Raw genomic sequence first — 21,748 nt, forward strand, 5'->3', positions numbered from 1 at the left:
AGAAAACGACGACGTATACTGCTATGCTTAAAAGAAATATGAAAACGGCAGGTCGTTCTTTTATTCGTATTGTTGGAAGAAAGGAATCCCAAAACGACGAGGTATCGTTGTGTTCTGGAATGTGGAAACGACAGATCGTTTTTTTTTTCCATTAACGCTTTGAATTGTTGGACCATAAATTATGGTTAATTATTGTTCTAGATGATTTATTATGATCTAACTCATTTTACCATGTTTATAACCCACCTAACCATTCACTCGACTCAACTGCAATTCTTGTAATCATTCACAACTTCAATAATCAATACTGTAGTAGTATTTGTTACTCAATCTCAATTTCTCCACTTTTTTATTCTTCAGTTTTTTGCCGAACTATATGGAAATCTTTACTTGTTGATTAATATATATATATATATATATATAGAAATCTTTACAGTATAGTTTTTTCCTAACAGACTTTGTTTGTTTTCACTTAAAAAGTCTACTTAATTATAGTTTGATAGAAGGTGGGATTAAGACAGAATCAATATTGTCACCGGATATAAATGATAAAAACAGATTATCTGTATCTCAGTTATTTATTAATGTTTTAATTTATAATGAAAATGCATATTATTTTCCAATACAAATAACGAAAATGCATATGCATACAAAACATAAATCGGTTTCTTATATTCATCTAACTTTAGTGGATTTTGTCTAAAACCATTATACAATATGTAAAACTAATTTAATATCTTTTGGAATATTTCACACATTATACTTCATTATGAATGGGAAAAAAAATGAGGCTGTTTGAGATGAGCAAAATGTTGTGTTTATGAACAAATTACAAATAATTTTGGCCCTTAGTATTTGATCTTACGTATTGTCAAATCCATTTTTCCTTAATTTGTGTGTAATAACATAAGTTTATACATCCATTAGTTATTTCTAATATGACCAAATCAGTACAATGACACATGAGCTTGATTTGTAGTGTGATTATTGGCAACAAACAAGCAAACCACAAAACAATTCAGTTATACATGACCAATTCACGATTAAACAAAGAATAACATAATTGATACGTATTTGTGCAATTAATTTGATTGCGATAGCATACACTACTAGGTTCCATATTTTGTATAATTTCCGGTCTTGGAAACAAGTGTATCGTCAACAAACTTTGATGCAACTAGAAACAATATCAAGAGAAACTGATACGGGAGGTATGACAGAAATGATGGTCACAAAACCATAAACAATATCAAAAGAGGTCGATACGAGAGATACGACAGAAATGATGGTCGAAGAACCAGAAACAGTATCAAAAGAGACTGATACGGAAGATTTGACAAAAGCAATGGTCACATACAGTCGAAAAGAAAAAGTGAGTTTTTGTGTTTTTTTCCTTCTTATGCTTAAGATCAAGATACTGTTCCTTTTAGGCTTATCGTATCATAGTTTTTATGGTTTGCAGGATGTCATCTAAAACTAATCTGGATTTGAAATTTTTTCCCTTGCGGTTATATTCACTTGGTGGTGAGCCAATCTTTGTTAAAAGCATCAACTACCATAGCAAGATTAAATTTCTCCAAGAGGTGAAAAATGCTGTTGAAACAAATATTTGGAACCACATTTGTAATTCGCCTTTGGGGATAATTGTGCGGTTTGTGGATAAATAATTTCAAATAGTCGTCGAAGATTGTTGAAAACCTGCTTGTGAAGCAACTGGCTTGCAAAAATAATTACGAGATATGGCGCTTGTTTGGTAGTACACCGGCTCTGTTTTCCCTATTAGAGTTTGAAAACATAACGAGTCTAAATTGTGCACATTTTTTGGAAATGACGAGATTTATGTGATGAAAGATAAGGCTAAAATTTGTGGAAATTGACGAAAGTGAAGGAACTAGAAACAACCATGATCATGAAATGGCTGATTAACTTGAGACACACTTATCGATGTCAGTTATTTATTAATGTATTAATTTATAATGAAAATGCATATTGTTTTCCAATACAAATGACGAAAATTCATATGTATACAAAACATAAATCAGTTTTTTAGATTCACCTAAACTTTGTGGGTTTTGTCTAATACCATTATACAATACACAAAACAGATTTAATATCTTTTGGAATATCTCACACATTATAATTCATTATGATTGAAAAAATGAGGTTATTTGAGATAAGAGCAAAGTGTGGTTTTTATGAACAAATTACGAATAGTTTTGGATCCTTACGTATTGTCAAATCTATTTTACCGTAGTTTGTGTAATAACATAAATTTATACATCCATTAGTTATTCCTAATATGACCCAAAGCAGTACAATGACACATGAGCTTGATTTGTAATGTGATTATTGACAACAAACAAACAAACAAACCACAAAACAATTCAGTTATGCATGACCAATTCACAATTAAACAAAGAATAATATAATTAATATGTATTTATGCAATTAATTTGATTGATATAGCATACACTATTAGGTTCCATATTTTCTATCATTTCCAGTCTTGGAAACATGTTTATCGTCATCCTAAATCAAAGATTTGGAAAAAGTGGAAAGATTGTGGATGAAGTTGAGAAAATATTGGGTTCAAACTAAAAATATATTTTATGGAGAAAATGTTATTTGGAATGGAAAAAAACTTGTTAAATTCATTATTGGTTTCAATCTCAAATACATAGTACACATCTACGTGAATGTTTAATTGAAAAATATGTTATTTTACATAATGATGATAGATATTAAAGACGAGCAATACACAACACATTAGAAGTTTATATTGAAATTGGTGAAGATTGTAAGAAAAGGTATGGTGATTCGCTCAATACCATCACGTAAGATAATTTTCGTATGAGTATAAATTGTATCAAAATACTCTAGATATTAATCAATTATAAATTAAAATCACTTATGAAGAGATTACTAATAATTGTGGACAATGGTATTTTATATTATATAAATATCAAATTTATTTTCTCTAATTAATAAATTCAATCTTGGTAGTTAAGAGTTTTTAAAGTCGGCTAACTACATCGGTTTTGTTTTTACCAAAAAGAATTATAGGTAGATAATTATTTTTAAATGAATTTGATATGTATATGGAATTTACCGGTATTGAATTATTTTTAAAAACATGTTGTTGAGAAAATATAATTTTGGCAAACATAATATAATATCAAAGTAAGAGATTTCAGAAAATGAAGAATTACAAAAATGATTGCATCCTTTTTTTTTTTTTTTGGGTAGAAATTAACAGATATTAAATGTTACCGGACATCTATTGGATACAAATGAAAATCACGGGCCATTCGTGAAAAGTAAAAAAGTTGTTCTCCGAGAGAGATTTGTTTGTTTATGGGATGTGGTAATAAAAAGGGAGAATAACACGTGGCAGTCGACCAGGCTGTCAGGTAAAAGCAGAGAAGCGCGTGACTTTAATATACTATCTCTTTTCCCCGCGCCAAACAACACTTTACCAAGACAGATCCCTCAGCTGCTTCAGCCTTTGATTTTTCCTTTTTTTTTTTTTTTTTTTTTTTTTACCTTTTTTTCTTTTAATAAATAAAAATCAATTAACTGTAAGATTATACTAATCTAATCTCTAATTAAAAAAGGTAAGCAGTACAAAGAAAAAACACTGTTTTTTTTACGATTAATTTAAAAGGAAATTAATTAAATCGGTGAAAGAAGGAAGAAGAGGCGCAACAAAGGCTTCGTCTTTCATTTTTTCTTTTCTTTTTTGCCGTGTCACACCGATCTGGCTCTGTCTTCTTCTTCGTCTTCTTTACGTCTCTTTGAAATGCTCAAAGCTGATTAGGGTTTATCAAACTCTTACTTAACTTTCTTGTTATATCTCCCTTTAGTTATCCTCTCCGTCGTCTTCTCAGGTGAGTCAGGGTTTGTTTCACTCTTATCGTTATCCACTTGATTGTTCCGTTTCATACGTTTGCTTCTGATTTTTTAAGATCTATTTTTGGGCTCTGATTGTTTCCCACAGCTAGATTTTATTCTATTTATTTGGATCAAATTGTCCGTTTTATTTTATATAAATGTATTCCGTCTTCTTCGTGATCCGGGATTGTGTGTCTCTTTCCTAGATTTGGGTATGTGTTGTTGTGATCAACAAGGATGAACCTTTATCGTTTTTAGTGATCTCTTCGATATAGAGAGACACTAAAAATAGGGAAAAATGTCAACTTTTTCTTTTTATCGGAAGGGGAGGAGGTCCAGCTTCTTATTTGTTTTATCTGTCTCGTGTGGTTTAATTCATTATTATTGTCCTCTTACACATTTGTTCTTGGTTTTGAGATTGACTGATTTCTGAACGTTTCAAGCTTGAGGAAGTGTAAGTTGAAAGCTTCTCTTAGCTCTCTAGTTGCCAAGTGGTGTTTTGTGTTGTCTTCTTTTTTTAACTATCCCTAATTAGGGATGCTCATGGCTCTATGGGGTTTTTTAAATTGAAGTAGAGGGAATAAAAGAGAGAGGGAGAAGGAGCTTAGGCTTTGTCTAGACATGTGTCCTGACATGATCTCATTGATTGCAGCTTAGCAGCTATTGTGCATTCAAACTATACTTGGAAGCAAAACTCATTTAACAGTCAAATGTAGGTCCCCTTACCGATCTAGCTCCCAATCAATGCATAAAAGCTTCAATAACCGAGAGAAAAAAGCCTGTTATATGATCTGTTGAACCTTTATGTTCTGTTCGACCACCCTTTTTTGGCTGCTCTTCATGTTCTTGTTTAGCATAGCTATATAACACATCTTTTCTCTTTGCTGTTCTTTTGCTTAGCATGAACTAAGTATCTGATCTTGAAATCAGCAATATGTGTCTTGGTTGGTCATGCTGAGAATCTTTAGGTGCTAATTATCTCTGTCTCATGCAGATAACAAAAAAAATGGCTGCGGAGCTTGTAAGTTCTGCGACAAGTGAGAAGCTTGCTGATGTGGACTGGGCCAAAAACATTGAGATCTGTGAACTAGCTGCTCGAGATGAAAGGTATGACGAGCCAGGGTTTTTCCAATTTTCTAATACAATTAGGACACTAATGCATAATATATAGCTTACACCAAACCAGACTGCTTTTCTTTCTGTAAAAGTGATATTTTTGCTGGTGATTAAATTGTTGTTGGTATTATGTTTAATCATCCTCAATGATTGAGATAAATAAATGCTTTACTTTTGCATTGTCTTGGACACACTTTTACTTTATTTCTTCTGATAACGAGTCTTCTATTGTAAACAGGCAAGCAAAAGATGTTATTAAGGCTATCAAAAAACGCTTGGGAAGCAAGAACCCAAATACTCAATTATATGCTGTCCAGGTAGGTTCCTGGTCCAGATCTATCTTATATTTGCAGAATTATGCTTTATGAAAATGCCAATACTTCTGAACGCTTTTGTAACATAACCTGTTGTTTTCTTTGTTCTTGCAGTTGCTGGAGATGTTGATGAATAATATTGGAGAAAGTATTCATAAGCAGGTTATAGATACAGGTGTACTCCCTACACTTGTGAAGATAGTAAAGAAAAAAGTATGTCCATTTCTGTTTCTGGATGTTACTTTTCTACCAATTTGAGAGTTAAGCTGCTTATTTTAGTTTGCAAATTGTTTGGTTGGCATTTTTCGAACACCTTCTAGTCGGATTTGCCTGTAAGAGAGAGGATTTTTCTTCTTCTTGATGCAACTCAAACCTCCCTTGGTGGCGCTTCAGGAAAATTCCCTCAGTATTATACAGCATACTGTGATTTAGTGGTGAGTTTAAAAAATGAAGATTCAAATTCTGTGAGTCTGTTGTTGATGAATCGAAGTTAGATATGACTGAGAGCTTTTCTTTTTGTTATCTTCTGTTACCTCCAGCACGCAGGAGTTAAATTTACTCAGAGACCTAATGCTACACCAGTCGTGGTCACTGCTCAAGCTATTCCAAGAAATACGCTCAATGAACAACTTGCATCTGCTAGAAATGAGGTGCCTGCTACTACTCAGCAGCGAGAATCTCAAACTGTCTCGCCTTCGAGGTAACTTCTTCCCCACATGTCAGTTATCAATTTTTAGTTAATTATAAGAGATTTATGCTGTTTTATCTCTTTTGTTATAGCATTTTACAAAAGGCTAGTACTGCATTAGAAGTTTTGAAGGAAGTGCTTGACGCAGTCGATTCTCAAAATCCTGAGGTATATAATATCCTCTTGACTTTGTATAGTTACCTCCAATAAACAGACATTCTTAAGCTACCTTTCTAGTCTCTCAACCTAAGAATGACTCCAGTTTGATCCACTTTTGTTCATCCAGGGGGCGAAAGATGAGTTTACTCTTGATCTTGTTGAGCAATGTTCGTTTCAGAAAGAGCGTGTAATGCACCTCGTCATGACATCAAGGCAAATCTCCTTTCTCTCTTGGTTTAGAGGGCATGTTAATAGAATTTGTCTTTCAAGTATGTCAACCAGTTTTGTTTATGCAGGGATGAAAAAGCAGTTTCTAAAGCAATTGAATTGAATGAGCAACTTCAGAGAATTCTCAACAGACATGAAGATTTGCTGTCTGGTAGAATCACAGTTCCTAGCAGGTCTACTACATCCAATGGATATAATTCCAATCTCGAACCTGTCCATCCTATCTTAAATGGTCACCAGAAACCCGAGCTAAAGGCTTCTAATGCAAAAACCGAATCAAGCAGCTCCATTTCTAACCAAGCCCATCTTAAGCTTGAGGAAGAAGATGAGGAAGAAGAGCCTGAGCAGTTATTCAGAAGGTCTGTCCCCTCAAATTACTTAATCTCGAATTGGAAATTACAAAGTTGATTGCCTCATAAATTCTTGTAATAAAAGATGGTTATACATGGTGCGAAGACTAAGGATCCATGTGAATATATGCTTTCAGATTGCGAAAAGGGAAAGCTAGAGCAATGCCTGAGGATGAAGAAGAGCCATCACCTCCACAAGGCTTACCTGGATCAGCAATCCATAACGAAAGACTTAACCGTCCACTTATTCGTCCATTACCATCAGAGGAGGCATCACGTGGTGGTGATAGTCGTTCGCAATCCGGTGATAGCCATTCGCAATCCCCACCTGTTGTAATTCCACCACCACCTGCAAAACACGTTGAGAGGGAAAAATTCTTCAAGGAGAAGAAAGTTGACGGTGCCTCCGGTTTACCAGGTCATATGAGAGGCCTTTCTTTGCATAGCCGCGATGGCAGCAGCTCACGTAGTGGAAGCATAGACTTCAGTGACTGAAACAACCAAAGCTCTCATCATCCATCATATATATGTATTCTTTCACGCTCGTTTCTTTAGGTAATTTACAGATGGAAAAAGTTTGTGTTGTGTGTACTTCTCCTTCTCTCCTTCTCTAGTGTTGTGAATTTAGAATATAGCACGAACGACGAGATCTGGTTATGTATACGAGTAAAGTACTTCCTTCCACTTCACACTTGTGTTACTGTTCCTGCTCATATGAAGCCGAATGTTCAAATGTTGCCTTTATGTTGTACGGTAACTGATTTAGTCAATTGCGTAGATAAATTTTGAAACTTTGAATTCACATTAAGGTAAAGATAAGAGACTGAATAGTAAAAAATTAAAACAACAGAGTGAGACATTTATTAAGCTTTGGGAGGCTCTTGGCAAGAATGCGCCTCTTTGGCATGCTTCTCGTATTCATCTTCTTCCTCTTCCTCTTCTTCCTCCTCCTCTTCCTCTTCTTCTTCAACCTCTTCCTCCACATCTTCTTCATCTTCATCAAAGCCATTGACAGCATTAGACGACGGAGCTGGACTCCTTGCTTCTCCAACGATCTTCATTATGTCCTCTACGCTTTGGAGGGAAAAGCTCGGGGTTTCTCTCTTGTAGTACGTTGCTTGAGCAGACTCTGTAAGCTCCTTTGGCAAGTTCTTTAAATACCATGGATGCTTCTTGATCTCTTTAAGCGTGATTCTCTGCAGAATTTTAAGACATCTCATCAAAAGATCGAAACATAGAAAAGACAGCTTAAACTCAGAAAAAATGAGAATGTACCTTAGCTGAATTAGTGACAAATATGCGAGAGAGAAGGTGCTTGCACTCCTGCGATATGTGAACGTAATCTGGGATCTTGTACTGGACAGCCATTATACGCTGCAGAACATTTTCACAACATCATAAAACACTTAGTAGAAGAACTGAAGTGAAAAGGATGCTATGAGGAATTAATTTGAGGAGTTGGTTAATACTTGGATTGTTTTCCTGAAGTTTCTCGGATCATCAGGGTCTTCAAACGGATAACCTCCAACCAACATCACATAAAGAGTCACACCACAAGACCAAACATCCGCATGCTACATAACACAAACACGAAACACCAAAGAGTTCCATTAACAAGTGACAATTAAGGATCAAACCATTGAAGAAGACATAAGTAACATTACCTTTCCGTCATATTCTCTTCGGGAAAGAACTTCAGGTGCGATGTAAGCTGGAGTACCAACAGTTGATTTAGGTCTAGAGTGAAGCAGAGATGACTGCACAAGAAGAAATAGAAACTTATGAGATCAAAATGATGGGAAGCAGAACTGATACAAAAGAAGAAATAGAGACTGATGAATGAATGACCTTGGAGTAACCAAAATCACAAATTTTCAAAAGTGGCGCAGGACTACCATCAAGCAGTGTGTTCTCAAGCTTCAGATCTCTATGACAGATTTGCTACAGAAACAAATAAAAAGATTATACAAAACGAAGCAAAGATCTCTCCTTTCACATTCATTGAGATTTGGGATGTATAAATACCAAGGAGTGACAGTAATCCACGCCACAAATCAGCTGCTGAAAGAAGTATCTAGCCTGAGGAAAATAGCAAGATGGAGATTCATAAATCAAGAATCAGAGAATTTTAGAGAAAGAAAATGACAATATCACACCTCAGCTTCACTGAATCTACCAGCATTACAGATTCGTTCAAAGAGCTCTCCACCAGAAGCATACTCCATCACAATAGCAAGATGAGTTGGAGTCAGAACCACCTACCAAAAATTACTCCGTTTTTAAAGTTCTTTAATCACAGTAAAAAGTAATAAGAGACTATACACACAAATATCAACAAACCTCCTTAAATCTGATGATATTTGGATGCCTAAGTGATCTGTGATTGATAATCTCTCTGGCCACATTCTCATCTATCTGCAACCCAACGTATTACAATCAAAAATGTCAAATCATAATCTCTCAATCATCCCAAAATTTCACCTGATCAAAGTTAACTTCAAGTCTAAAAAGGCAAAACCTTTGATGATTATAAAGGAAGAAGGAAATAAAGATCAAACCTTGCGACCTCTCTCGATGTATTTCATGGCAACGAGTTGTTTGGTCTCTTTGTGTCTAAGAAGACGAGCCACACCAAAATTCCCAGCTCCCAAATCCTTCACAACCTCATACTTGTCCATCTCTTCCTTCTCCAAAGTTGTGTATGTGACTGTGTGTTGTGTAGGAGCACGATCTCGTTGAGAATGTGTCACTCACACTTGGAGTTGGGTTCGTTTTTAGAAAATGGTTCATCTTCTTATAAAGCGTTAGTTTCATAGGGATCTGAGAGTGCTCCCACACCTGCGCGTATACTTACACTCATGGTGTATGTAACGGTGTGTATGTATTTGGGTGTAAGTATCGATGATGGAGGAGTGAACGGAGGAGATGGGTATGGAAGTGAGGCACGTGAAGAGGGTTTGCTAGTTCCGATGACCAGCTTCAGTTTAATCTGACGGTCACTAATCAATCATTCTCTGTAATTGTATTTTAATAATTATCTAATTGTATACTAATAAACTAGTCTGCCTTGTATCTTACTTTACTCGTTAGATTTATGCCAATAAATTACAATTATTTAATATATAACGTTCAAAACATTTATATGAATTGTTTAGTTCTGATTTGAATTAAAAAAATCTAACAGTGTGTAGGTACACACAAAAACAAAAGTATGAATATAATTGATTTTTTTTTTTTGGATTAGTAAATAAATAGTAAGTGGAATGTGTTATTTTGTTGATAGTTTTTTTTTCAACAACTATGAATGATTGAATTTTGTTGATAGTTGTTAACACGAAATCAAAATATTCTCTATAATAAAGAAATTAGATCCGAAATTATATTTCAGCTGTTTACAGAGATGGATGCTAATAATATTTGTTTAATCTTCTTCTTGTGTTGGTCGCATGGTCGAGGTCGGTTTAAAAGAGACAAACCCCATTGATTACTTGGATTAGTCAATAGTGTCATAAATTACTAAGTATACGTTACTACTAATTTACATTATTTTATAACTACGAGTTTACTTACACTTGGAGCAGTCAAGCCGGCCATCACATGACAAAGACTTATTGATTCATAACCACCCTTCATGTTGTAATAAATATAACATGGTTCAATTGTCAAACCTTGTATTATATAATAAGGTTTTTTTTTTTTTGAAAAACATATTATATAATAAGGTTTTGATGAAAAAATATGTATGACCCCATAATAATAAAAAGATACATCTCATCATCATGTGAAGTTGTTTTCCGTAACTATGGGCCAATCTATTGACAACCACGTGGGGTTGGTTGCTCTACATACACTTTCTCATACGTAAATAAATTCAAAAGAATGGTGATCAATAATTTTACTTGTTGTGGATAATATTGTTTTGTATTCTTTTCGAAAGAACTCTTTGAATTTGTAATGTAGCTTAATTCTTGTAGATTACAGATACAAATGAAACTATTTTTTTTTTAAATGGTGAGATCTATATTTGTTGTAGTTGGTATAGTACACGCATCATTATTTAAAGAGTATATCTGCAAACTGTAATCAATCATGGCTCGTAACGCATCAAGTAGGAAATTAGTTGTTTCGACAGTTGTATTTTTGTGTTTGTTTTTGTTTACATATAATCACATTCAATAAGAATAATTTGCTAAAATAAAAACGCAAAACCTATGAGGCTATGACATACATATTGACATGTAACATAATGGTTTATACATTATACTACAGTAAGAAAATTGTTGCATCATCATTGGAGTTCAAATGTGAATAAATGCCAGAAAGTTTAAGATTATTTGTTGAACAGAAGTTGATTTTTTTTCCTCTTTTTATTATTATTGTTGTCCTGCCTACGTCAAGGGCCGAAATTGAGTTTCTTTGGTGGTATCACTGTATGTATATTTCACATAGTATGGGCTTTTGTAACGTTTCATCTCTCTATAGCCGGCTTAAGGCCCATATATTTGTCTGGCCTGATATAGTAAGTAAATAATGTTGTTAGTCACGTGACTAGTGACTAGTGACTAGCAAAGTGTGCGTATGGGTGAGCGGGTGAGAGTCTCACCGTGAGACTGTGAGTGGTAAACTCTGCAGTTCAGTTCCCACTGTCCAGTAGAGACAAAGCACGTGACTGGTCCTATCCTTGAACCATTCCCCCATAAGAAAGTTCAAGTTTTCTTTACTTGTGTTAAATTGTTGCTATTCGCCGACCATTGTCCTCTAGCCAATCTTAAGTTCACAATGTTTAATGGAAGTATATTTGATAAACATTTCTTTTTTTGCAATTTGTTTTGTTTTATTGCGTGTATGCAATTCATCGTTTATCCCATTCCCACGCATATTCATAGCATCGAACCAATAAACATATAGTACTACAATGAGTGGCGGATGCAGAAACTTATTTAATATGGGGCACAAAATAATTAATTAAAATATAATAATAATATTATTAAAAAATAAAAACCAAAATAATAAAACGTTAAAAAATAGTCATAACAAAAACATATTAAGAAGTCCTACAAAACTATTTTACAATCTTTCATATCTTGAAATCTTTTTATCACTATCTCATTTTTCATTTTATCTAAGTGCTCTTTTTCAATAAAATAAACCATACAATTATTTAAAAATTGATCATCCATTCGGTTTCGTGTGGTAGTCTTAACAATTTTCATCTCAGGAAACAATCAAAAATAGAAGAAGAAGAATTTTATCTCTCTATAGTGCGGTTGTATTGCTGTCATTGAACTCATGAAAACTAGGTATATGTCCCCATAAAAGAAACAGTTGATAGACTTTGAGTTTTAGACTTTTAGTTAGTTGGACTTTAATCATTAGTAGTTTTAAAATAGTTGGGCTTAACCTATATTAGCTTAATATATGTATATTGTATAGCTTAAATTATGATACAGTTTACATTTAATTTTAGTTTATATTATAAAAAGAACTTCCGTCACACTTCAGTGTGGCACAATAATTAAGTATTATTATTTTCTGAACTATGATAACTAAAATCCCATTGAAAAATGTTTTTTTCAGGATTTCGCATGTGGCACGTGTCACACAAACTAAAGTGTACGTCCGCCCCTGACTACAGTTTTCTATTTGTTTCAAATGTCATATGGACATTTTTTTAAGTCCAAACTAATAAACACATGAAATATTTTTATTATACTTTCATAGTTAACTCTTCGAAGTTCTATTCAATTTTACATTTTTTTTGTTAATATTAAAAATAGATAGACTAGCTACTTTCTTATAAATCGAATAAACGATGTTCATTAATTAAACAAAGTTATATTAATGGTTTGTTGCTTTGAAACGGAAAGAATAAGTTGTAAGTAACTAGATCAACAAATTGGTTAACACTCGATGTTTAGGTGATTTTAATACAAATCGTCAAAATATATTTGTTAATAAAATAACCTTACCTACACTAAGTAACCAAACAAAACAAAAAATCCTAACCAAACTAGATTAGAAACTCTACTATATATATGGAGTCATGGAGAGGTAGCTCTTGCTCAATTTACCACTTACGTTTTCAACATATACAAGAAAAAAAGAAGAAGAAGATCCTCAAACATCATAGGATTTTAAATGGAGAACAAGTTTTTGGCAACCTTCTTCTTGCTTCTCGTCCTCTTCTCATCTCGTAAGTTTTCTTTTTGCGTAAATAAAATAAACCTTTGTAACTCATATTCTTTGCTGTGTAACCGAGCCACAAACCAAATATAGATGTTTTCAAATCAGTACGTAAAACTTACAATGCACAGAGTGTTTATAACATATATGTTGCATTTGATATATCCATTAATTTTGATTGATTAATTAGAGGAGATTGGGATTGAGGGAAGGATGTGCCAATCAAAGAGCCATCACTTCAAGCGTATGTGTTGGAGCGACCACAACTGTGCCATGATTTGTCGTACCGAGGGCTTTTCTGGTGGTCACTGTCATGGCTTTCATCGCCGCTGCTACTGCACTCGTCTTTGCTAACTTTTGTTTCTTATTAATCCAATAAATGTATCTTTTTCTTTCTTTTTCCATTTCGAATATTGATAATAATAATAATAATAATAACGTTTCTCTTTATGTTAATCTAGATGAACAAAATTTATGATTATGTTGATCTAGAAACAAGCAATTAATTATTTGTTTTTTTTTTTGGATTAAGTTGATTGAAATTTAAAAACTGGAACTAATGTTAATAACCAGAGCATGATTGACCACCAGCTTATCATCTCCCACAAGTGTTTGCTTCCGGGAAAAATTCATCTCTGAATCCATCTGGAACAAGCACCATCTCTTAGCTTAAATCTAGATATACTCTTGACGTGAAGCATCATAGAGAGTAGTTCAGACTTCACCGTTGGTTTACATAACATACCTTCCCCCCATATTCATAACATGCCTCACATAACAATAAAACTACAATGTTTGTTTAATTTATGACATCCTTAATTTTATCAATAAATATTAATTAGTCCCAATTCATGACAAATTTTGGATGTTATATTTATACTTACTACTTAAATCATGTTTTATAGTTGTGGTATTAGTAAAAACTTTTGAGCCAACACCACATCGCATATCCATTAAACTAATTGACTAATAACCATAAGTGTCAATATTGATTAAAAGAAAATAGTAAGTGTTTTAGAGAAAAAAACACTTTATATTATGATTAAAATTAAATTTCTGTTGTGATAATTTGGATTTTTAAAGAGAAAAAAATATGATTTAGATTTGAGCGTTTCTATTTTGGAGCAGTCTTAACTTCCCAATAAAAGGGATTTGATTATCTTGCTCTTAGAGCAGCAATTGTTTGAGAAGCACGATGAAGGAAAGTGGGAGAGTGCTCAACAGATTCTTGAAGACAAAATCATTCCTCTTGGTATCAACACAAAGAAGAAGAATGACTTACAAATGGTAGTTAACATAGACAATCAAAAGTTTGCAGCTTCAAAGCCCGCCATTGTGGAAAAGGTCAAAAGCTTGCTTCCTCCTCCTTCAGTCATCCCAAAAAGGAGGCTGGAGTTCATGTTAGAAAGGACAATAGTACATGATCGGGAAAATTGTCACTTTCATAATGTTGATGATCGTGAGATGTCCGTATACTGTGATCATGATTGTGAGCTGATTGATGATTCATCGTTCGGAGATTGTACAGGTAATATGACTATGCACTCATCGAGTAATGTTACTTTTGATCTCTTTGATGAGGGTTGTGGTTTAGTCTGTGATTTTCAATGACTTTACTTATATACTTATACCACATCCATTAAGTTGTTTCTATATATGAATGTTTCAAAGATTGGAGGAACATTATGAAATCATCGTTAGTGTATCTTTATTAGAATCTGAACGAGCTCTCCCTTCAAGCTCATTCTTGAGCTTCTTTTCAAAACCAAGAGGCAAAAAAAAATTCTTGACTCCTTTAGCATCTGTAATATTTTCCATCTTGAAAAATTCATAGATTTTTTTTGCTCTAGTATCAAAATTTAACAGCCGTTTCATCGAAAGAGACTTAACAAAGAAGATACATAGAATTAGCGATGAGATTAAACATGCAAACCATCACAAGTAATGATAATGATCAATCAAACCAAAAATCAGTAACACTTGTTGATGAGTTTGGTAACGAGTGTTGATTAATGCATGGTTAATGTGATATTAAAAGCCCATAAATAAAAGCCCAAATACGGCCCAATTACTGGAAAATGGAAAAGACTCCTCTCCTCTGTCTTCGTTTTTATTAAAAGACTTGGGAAGAACTGAAGAAGAAACTGGGGGATTTGGGAAGAGAGATCGAGAGAGGTAAGTGATTGTGAAAAACAAGCGATAATGGGAAGCGCACCAGCTCAAATTCCGACTAGTTTCGGCCATGAGCTTAGGGCTTGTCTTCGTTGCCGACTTGTCAAGACCTATGACCAGGTTTTTTTCTTCTACTCTTTTCACTCTTTCTTCTATTTTATTAGGGTTTTGCTTTTCTTTCTTTCTTTCTTTCTTTAATAAGCTATATGGTGTTTGATAAGCTGTTTTGATTTTGGTTTAAACAGTTCAGAGACGCTGGTTGCGAGAACTGTCCTTTCTTCAAGATGGAAGAGGATCACGAACGTATCGTGGAGGTCACTACCCCTAATTTCAATGGGTATTTCATGGATTTTAAACCTTTACTTTACTTTTTCTTCCCTAGGCAAAAGTCTTTGCGTTGATGGGTACTGTTTCAAATTTCAGTTCACTTCTTCTAGGGTTTCAAAAGATTTGCTTTAATGTATGTAGTATAGTTGTGGAAAAGTTCTCGACTTTGGAGTGATTCTGCTTAAGGATGAACTTAGACTACTTTCTGAATCACAGATTGCTGCTTTTTTTGTTTCTGAGCTCAGTTTGAATTCAAATTCCTGTTGAATGTTGAATTAGTTATTCAATTGTTACATAGTTAGTGGCAAATATCCCAAAGCTTGCTGCTTTAAGAGTTGTATTAAGAAATTGAAGTGAGAGAATAAGTGGGTTGTGTCTCTTTGTCTAAGTTGATGTTTTCATAATTCTAGCTACTGATGTTAAGATTGTTTTGCAGTATAATCTCTGTGATGGATCCAAGTAGAAGCTGGGCGGCTAGGTGGTTAAGAATCGGTAAGAATGTTTATCCCCCTCTCTTTAACTATTCCTGTTTGAGCTCACCAAAACAATCCGTAGCTTCTTCTTTCCATTATTAATGTGCTCTTATTCTCCAATTATTAATACTCTGGTAGATTATAGATGGTTAGATTACTATTACATTCATCAGCACATCTTTTCTTTTTATTTTGTGTTAAGAAATTGACCATGAGATATCCAATGAGTGATGACGTAATGTGTAATGTGTCTCCTGTTTATTGGAATATGGACTATAGATCTAAAGAGATTCAAGACATTTTGGCTCCTTGTTTGATTTGCTGATTGTAGGAGGTTGCTAAATTTTGACAGGGAAGTTTGCTCCTGGTTGCTACACTCTTGCGGTGTCAGAGCCACTCCCTGAGGAAATGCAGGTAAACGATTTGAAACTAGACTTGGCAACAAATTAGCAGCTTTAATTTATGTTTGATTTCTGTTTTTTTTTTTTTTTTTTTTTCACACTGTGCGTTGTGTTGATTCACTGGCAGATCCTATGCCAAGAAGAGCATGTACAATATGTTCTGCCGAAACGCATGTGAAGCAAATCCATCAAGAAGAAGGCAAGAATACAAGACCAAGTAGTGCTCTTTCTCATTTTAAGCTTCTATGTACACATTGATAAGGTGCTACGTTATTTTGAATCTATCTTCTTCAAGTCAAGACTCCTCCTACAAGTCAAGACTCCTTTAGGCTTCTTCCTTGTAAGTCTTAAAAAAAAAAAAAAAATCTTCTAATGAGAGAACTGAAAGAAGAAATTTGTGTAGTCAAGATCTGGAGAAGACAAGCCTAAATCTAAAAAAAGGTTGCGTTACACATGAAAAGCTTAGACCTTCTCGAAAGAGTACACAACTCTTTAGAATTTAGATCCAAAAGCATATTCTTCTTGTTAGAATAATGGCATTTATAATCCTATTATGACTCATAGGCATGTTCGTTCGACAATTCTGTAACTAATTTTCAACGATTTACAAAAAAAAAAAAAAAAAATAGATATACAAAATTACAAACAACAAAATAAACGAACAAGTCCGCGATACATTTTTTTTTTAATAAGTAAATAAAAATTTCTAATTGGGTCTCACTCAGTTTAATAAATTCCACGTGGCAGTTATAGCACGCCGTTATAAACTCGGCTTGGTTTAACAACAAAATTCAGAGTCTCCGGCGGCTTTCACACTCTAAACAAAAACCACAAAAGCTCTGCGTTTTCAGTATATCTGTTTCGCAATTCTTTAGATCCAGTCTCTAAACCGATCAGATCACTGGTAAGAACATTCATTTCATTCGTCTGAATCTATAAAAATCCCGTCTTTTACGCTAGTTTGGTGGACTTTTTTGATCAGTTATGATCACTTTTTGCGATGAATCGATGTAAAGTCTGGTTTTTTTTTTTTTTTTTTTTTTTTTTTTTTTTTTTTGGGTTTTGTCACTTCTCTATTAAGATGGATCATGATCTTAGGTTTTAGATTCTTTTATCGAAGATTTTGGATTGATGGGTATATTATGATGATCCAAATGTTCATAGGAGGAGTCTGATTAGTCTTTTTGTTGTGTAGAGTAACGCAAAAATGTCCAACATAGACATAGAAGGGATACTCAAGGAGCTACCTAATGATGGGAGGACTCCAAAGACTAAGATCGTTTGTACGTTAGGACCTGCGTCTCGGTCTGTGACAATGATTGAGAAGCTTCTAAGAGCCGGCATGAATGTTGCTCGTTTCAATTTCTCTCATGGAAGCCATGACTATCATCAAGAGACTCTTGACAATCTCCGCACCGCTATGCTTAATACCGGCATTCTCGCTGCTGCTATGCTTGATACTAAGGTTTCTCTCTTTCTCTTCTCTTCTTTTCTTCGTAGACTTGTTTCTTTACAAGTTTGTAGTAAACCTTGAATTGTGTTCATCTCACTTATGAACTAGGATCTAGATTGTGTTTTGTTACGATTTTGCTCTAGACTGTTTACACTCTTTGTAGTTGAGCTGTGAATTTTCAGTAGAGAGAAAGAAAGTTATCTTATGATAACGGAAGTTAAGAAGACGACTCAGCACATTTTTGATCTTAAGAGTGTCTTTGTTTGCTGTTTGAGCACTAGGCATTTAGTGTTTCCAGTTTGCTTATTATTGTTTTTGATCTCAGTGAAACAGATGTTTATTGATGACGTTGGCTCAAAATAGCAACTTCTAGATCTTTTGTGTTACTTAGAGAAACATTAGGTAGTTGGAGTCTATGTCTGTGTTAGAACCATTTCAGTAAATAATATGAGTGCTACATCACAGGGGCCTGAGATTCGTACCGGTTTCTTGAAAGATGGGAACCCTATACAACTAAAGGAAGGTCAGGAGATCACAATCACCACTGATTATGACATCAAGGGTGATGAAAAAACGATTTCCATGAGCTACAAAAAGTTGCCAGTGGATGTGAAGCCGGGAAATACCATACTATGTGCAGATGGAAGCATAAGTCTTGCTGTGGTCTCATGTGATCCAAAGTCTGGGACTGTTGTATGTCGATGTGAAAATACAGCGATGCTAGGTGAAAGAAAGAATGTGAATCTCCCTGGTGTTGTTGTTGATCTCCCAACATTGACTGACAAGGATGTAGAAGATATTCTTAAATGGGGTGTTCCAAACAACATCGATATGATTGCTCTTTCGTTTGTTCGCAAAGGTTCAGATCTTGTTAACGTCCGGAAAGTACTTGGATCACATTCTAAGAGTATCATGTTGATGTCGAAGGTACAAAGTTACACTTTATTTCATCTGTGGCTAAAAGTTGTTTTAAAGGTAGGCTTGTGATTAAAAAATTTAAATCTTATTTAAGGTTGAGAACCAAGAAGGAGTGCTGAATTTTGATGAGATCTTGCGTGAAACCGATGCATTCATGGTTGCTCGTGGTGATCTTGGGATGGAGATTCCAATCGAGAAGATCTTCTTGGCTCAAAAGATGATGATCTACAAGTGTAACCTAGCGGGTAAACCAGTGGTCACAGCCACTCAAATGCTCGAGTCTATGATCAAATCACCACGACCTACACGAGCTGAAGCCACTGATGTAGCAAACGCGGTTCTCGATGGCACTGACTGTGTGATGCTTAGCGGAGAAAGTGCTGCAGGGGCTTACCCTGAAATAGCAGTGAAAACAATGGCTAAAATCTGCATCGAGGCAGAATCATCGCTTGACTACAACACAATCTTCAAGGAGATGATAAGAGCAACTCCACTTCCAATGAGCACACTTGAGAGTCTTGCATCATCAGCTGTACGAACTGCAAACAAAGCCAAAGCCAAACTCATTATCGTGTTGACCCGAGGAGGTACAACGGCAAAACTGGTGGCTAAGTACAGACCAGCTGTTCCAATCCTATCAGTGGTTGTTCCAGTTTTCACCAGCGATACCTTTAACTGGAGTTGCAGCGATGAGTCGCCAGCGAGGCATAGTTTGATATATAGAGGTCTGATTCCGGTTTTGGCTGAAGGATCTGCAAAAGCCACTGATAGTGAATCTACAGAGGAGATTATTGAGTCAGCTTTGAAGTCAGCGACGGAGAAAGGACTGTGTAACCATGGTGATGCTGTGGTGGCTCTGCACCGTATTGGAGCTGCTTCGGTTATCAAGATCTGCGTGGTGAAGTGATATCTTGAATTTTATTTTTGGTTAGTTTTTCTTGATGAAATAAAGAACAGGGAATAGGTTCCTGAAAAGTGTTTTCATTTCTGCTCTTTCCTTTGCTGTTTTAGCTTATAAGATTATGAATTCATGTACTTATGACATTAATTAATCATAGTGGGTTGTTTTAAGAAATTGAAGTGAGACAGATCAACCATTATGTTATGAACCACTTTATTGCTTGAGAATTAAGAAAGATGTAAAAGCTTAGCTCCCTCTTAACCCTAATTCTCTCTTAGAGATTAAGGTTAATTCTTGGGGGCTTCATATTCTCATTAGAATAAGGAGTCCTTTTATAGACCCTAGTACTACCGACCTAAACCTTAATAAGTAAATATTCCAAAGCCTTAATCTAATTATGTAAAGGAAACCTAATAATTTAATAATAAGTTAAGGCTTCATGGTTCCGTATCACATTATCTGGAACGTCTGTAATCTAGCTATATCTACATATTTCAGCTCAAGTTTAGTTTAGTTGCTGATTCAATAAAAAATGTTTTATCAAGGTTGATTCAGAGATTTTTTCCCCAAGCGTATACTTTTGGGGCATGAGGAGGCTGTAATGATGGCTTTCTGGAGTCCTGACGATACAAAACTTATCTCATGTGGGGAAGAGGAAGTTATAAAGCAATGGGATGCGGAATCAGGACAATGTGTCCACACTTATGAAAGAAGTGTCGGATCTGTTTCATGTGGCTGGTTTAACGATGGTTTAGGCATTATAGGTGTCATGGCAAACAATGAAATACTGTTGTGGTATCTAACTCGAAGGGAGTCGCGGTCTTCTAAGGGAACTGACCTAGATGTTGAGCTAAATCTAAATGAAGGAAAGGATCCAAAGCTTTCTGATGTAGCCATGACGGCTAATGGGAAACAGTATTTCGTTGTTTGCCATGACACCTATAATGCCTAAACCATCGTTAAACCAGCCACATGAAACAGATCCGCATCTAATTGCTTTATAACTTCCTCTTCCCCACATGAGATAAGTTTTGTATCGTGAGGACTCCAGAAAGCCATCATTACAACCTCTTCATGCCCTAAAAGTGTACGCTTGGGGGAAAAAATCTCTGAATCAACCTTGATAATACAAATTTTATTGAATCAGCAACTAAACTAAACTTGAGCTGAAATATGTAGATATAGCTAGATTACAGACCTTCCAGATAATGGTTGATGTGTCTCACTTCAATTTCTTAATACAACCCACTATGATTAATTAATCTATCTTAACATTTTTGAAGTACATTTTTGTGTCATCCTCTCTGTGTATCCAAACAAGTCTCAATTAAATTCTCTACAATCCTTGCAACCAAACACAATCATTTTCTTATTTAATAATATTAATTTCCTAAAAACTATCTACCTAATTTAAATCAGTATGTTAGATTAAAATATAATTCTCCTTGCACTTTAATCATATATTTAATTATTTTAATTACTATTTAATACATTAAATTAATATAATTTTAGATTTTTTTTCATCATATGATGTGATTTGAATTTTTATAAACGGATATATATTTTAAAATTTTTCTTAGGACATTTATAACCAAACAAGTATATCCACATATAGAGCTCAAAATACATTTTTAAAGTACAATAGGGTATAATCACTTTTTGGCTTTTTGCCAACTTCAGGTCAGATTTTTAACTAAAATTATAACCGATTCAATTATCCGGATCCTCCTTAAGATTACCGAATATTTTGAGCCGGTTTTTAATCCATAGCGTACTTATTTACATCCAATTAATGTCCATTGTATCTTAGGATATATCTAATTTACATGCCAAATTTTTAGTGTTGAGTTTGACAAAAAGAATTGATAACACAAATTCTGTAATCACATCCTATAATATATCAACTAATTTAAGATGAATACATCTTAAGAAATATATAATTTGTATTTAATAAACGATTACATATTTGCTAAGTTCTTATTAACTTTAAATGTACACTATTAATCCAATAATATCAATTGAGAATCAAAATAAGAATATGTCATATCATTCATTCCTAAATCATAACTAACCAAATCATAAAATGTATATTCTCAACTTGCGAATCAATAGTTTATACAAAACTTATCTACAACCATTAACAATATATATATAGATGCAATTCACCATTGAGT

The 21,748-nt window shown here is 34.3% G+C and overlaps 5 protein-coding genes across 7 annotated transcripts; 4 read left to right on the forward strand and 1 right to left on the reverse strand.

Moving 5' to 3' along the window:
- The first annotated feature begins 3,462 nt into the window (after nt 1–3,462).
- On the forward strand, nt 3,463–7,435 carry LOC104762507 (TOM1-like protein 5). 3 transcript variants are annotated; one of them, XM_010485817.3, is made up of 11 exons: nt 3,510–3,887; nt 4,544–4,603; nt 4,886–4,998; nt 5,246–5,324; nt 5,436–5,534; nt 5,642–5,755; nt 5,861–6,021; nt 6,102–6,177; nt 6,296–6,381; nt 6,465–6,755; nt 6,884–7,435. In XM_010485817.3, the coding sequence occupies exons 3-11, from the start codon at nt 4,898–4,900 to the stop codon at nt 7,239–7,241; spliced, it is 1,365 nt and encodes a 454-aa protein (XP_010484119.1). In that variant the 5' UTR covers nt 3,510–3,887; nt 4,544–4,603; nt 4,886–4,897; the 3' UTR covers nt 7,242–7,435. The 3 variants fall into 3 exon arrangements, with proteins under 3 accessions (XP_010484118.1, XP_010484119.1, XP_087354342.1); XM_087498216.1 differs by having other exon boundaries at nt 3,886–4,345; nt 4,464–4,603; XM_010485816.2 differs by lacking the exon at nt 4,544–4,603 and having other exon boundaries at nt 3,463–3,887.
- A 72-nt stretch (nt 7,436–7,507) lies between these two features.
- On the reverse strand, nt 7,508–9,810 carry LOC104762508 (serine/threonine-protein kinase SRK2H-like). Its single transcript, XM_010485818.3, has 9 exons — nt 9,305–9,810; nt 9,087–9,161; nt 8,903–9,004; nt 8,772–8,825; nt 8,595–8,687; nt 8,411–8,503; nt 8,216–8,320; nt 8,022–8,120; nt 7,508–7,942 (listed from the first exon to the last, which is right to left on the reverse strand). The coding sequence occupies exons 1-9, from the start codon at nt 9,422–9,424 to the stop codon at nt 7,610–7,612; spliced, it is 1,074 nt and encodes a 357-aa protein (XP_010484120.1). The 5' UTR covers nt 9,425–9,810; the 3' UTR covers nt 7,508–7,609.
- Nucleotides 9,811–12,783: 2,973 nt separating this feature from the next.
- On the forward strand, nt 12,784–13,377 carry LOC109130584 (defensin-like protein 6). Its single transcript, XM_019240282.2, has 2 exons — nt 12,784–12,939; nt 13,120–13,377. The coding sequence occupies exons 1-2, from the start codon at nt 12,885–12,887 to the stop codon at nt 13,281–13,283; spliced, it is 219 nt and encodes a 72-aa protein (XP_019095827.1). The 5' UTR covers nt 12,784–12,884; the 3' UTR covers nt 13,284–13,377.
- Nucleotides 13,378–14,999: 1,622 nt separating this feature from the next.
- On the forward strand, nt 15,000–16,762 carry LOC104762509 (transcription elongation factor SPT4 homolog 2). Its single transcript, XM_019239926.2, has 5 exons — nt 15,000–15,221; nt 15,347–15,438; nt 15,865–15,920; nt 16,254–16,315; nt 16,430–16,762. Exons 1-5 carry the CDS (start codon nt 15,132–15,134, stop codon nt 16,478–16,480), a joined length of 351 nt encoding a protein of 116 aa, XP_019095471.1. The 5' UTR covers nt 15,000–15,131; the 3' UTR covers nt 16,481–16,762.
- A 112-nt stretch (nt 16,763–16,874) lies between these two features.
- On the forward strand, nt 16,875–19,748 carry LOC104762510 (pyruvate kinase, cytosolic isozyme). The gene is made up of 4 exons (XM_010485819.3): nt 16,875–17,206; nt 17,498–17,767; nt 18,221–18,682; nt 18,768–19,748. The coding sequence occupies exons 2-4, from the start codon at nt 17,510–17,512 to the stop codon at nt 19,578–19,580; spliced, it is 1,533 nt and encodes a 510-aa protein (XP_010484121.2). The 5' UTR covers nt 16,875–17,206; nt 17,498–17,509; the 3' UTR covers nt 19,581–19,748.
- The last annotated feature ends 2,000 nt before the right edge of the window (nt 19,749–21,748 follow it).

Source organism: Camelina sativa, chromosome 18 (assembly GCF_030686135.1).
Source record: "Camelina sativa cultivar CO46 ecotype springtype chromosome 18, ASM3068613v1".
NCBI lineage: Eukaryota > Viridiplantae > Streptophyta > Magnoliopsida > Brassicales > Brassicaceae > Camelina > Camelina sativa.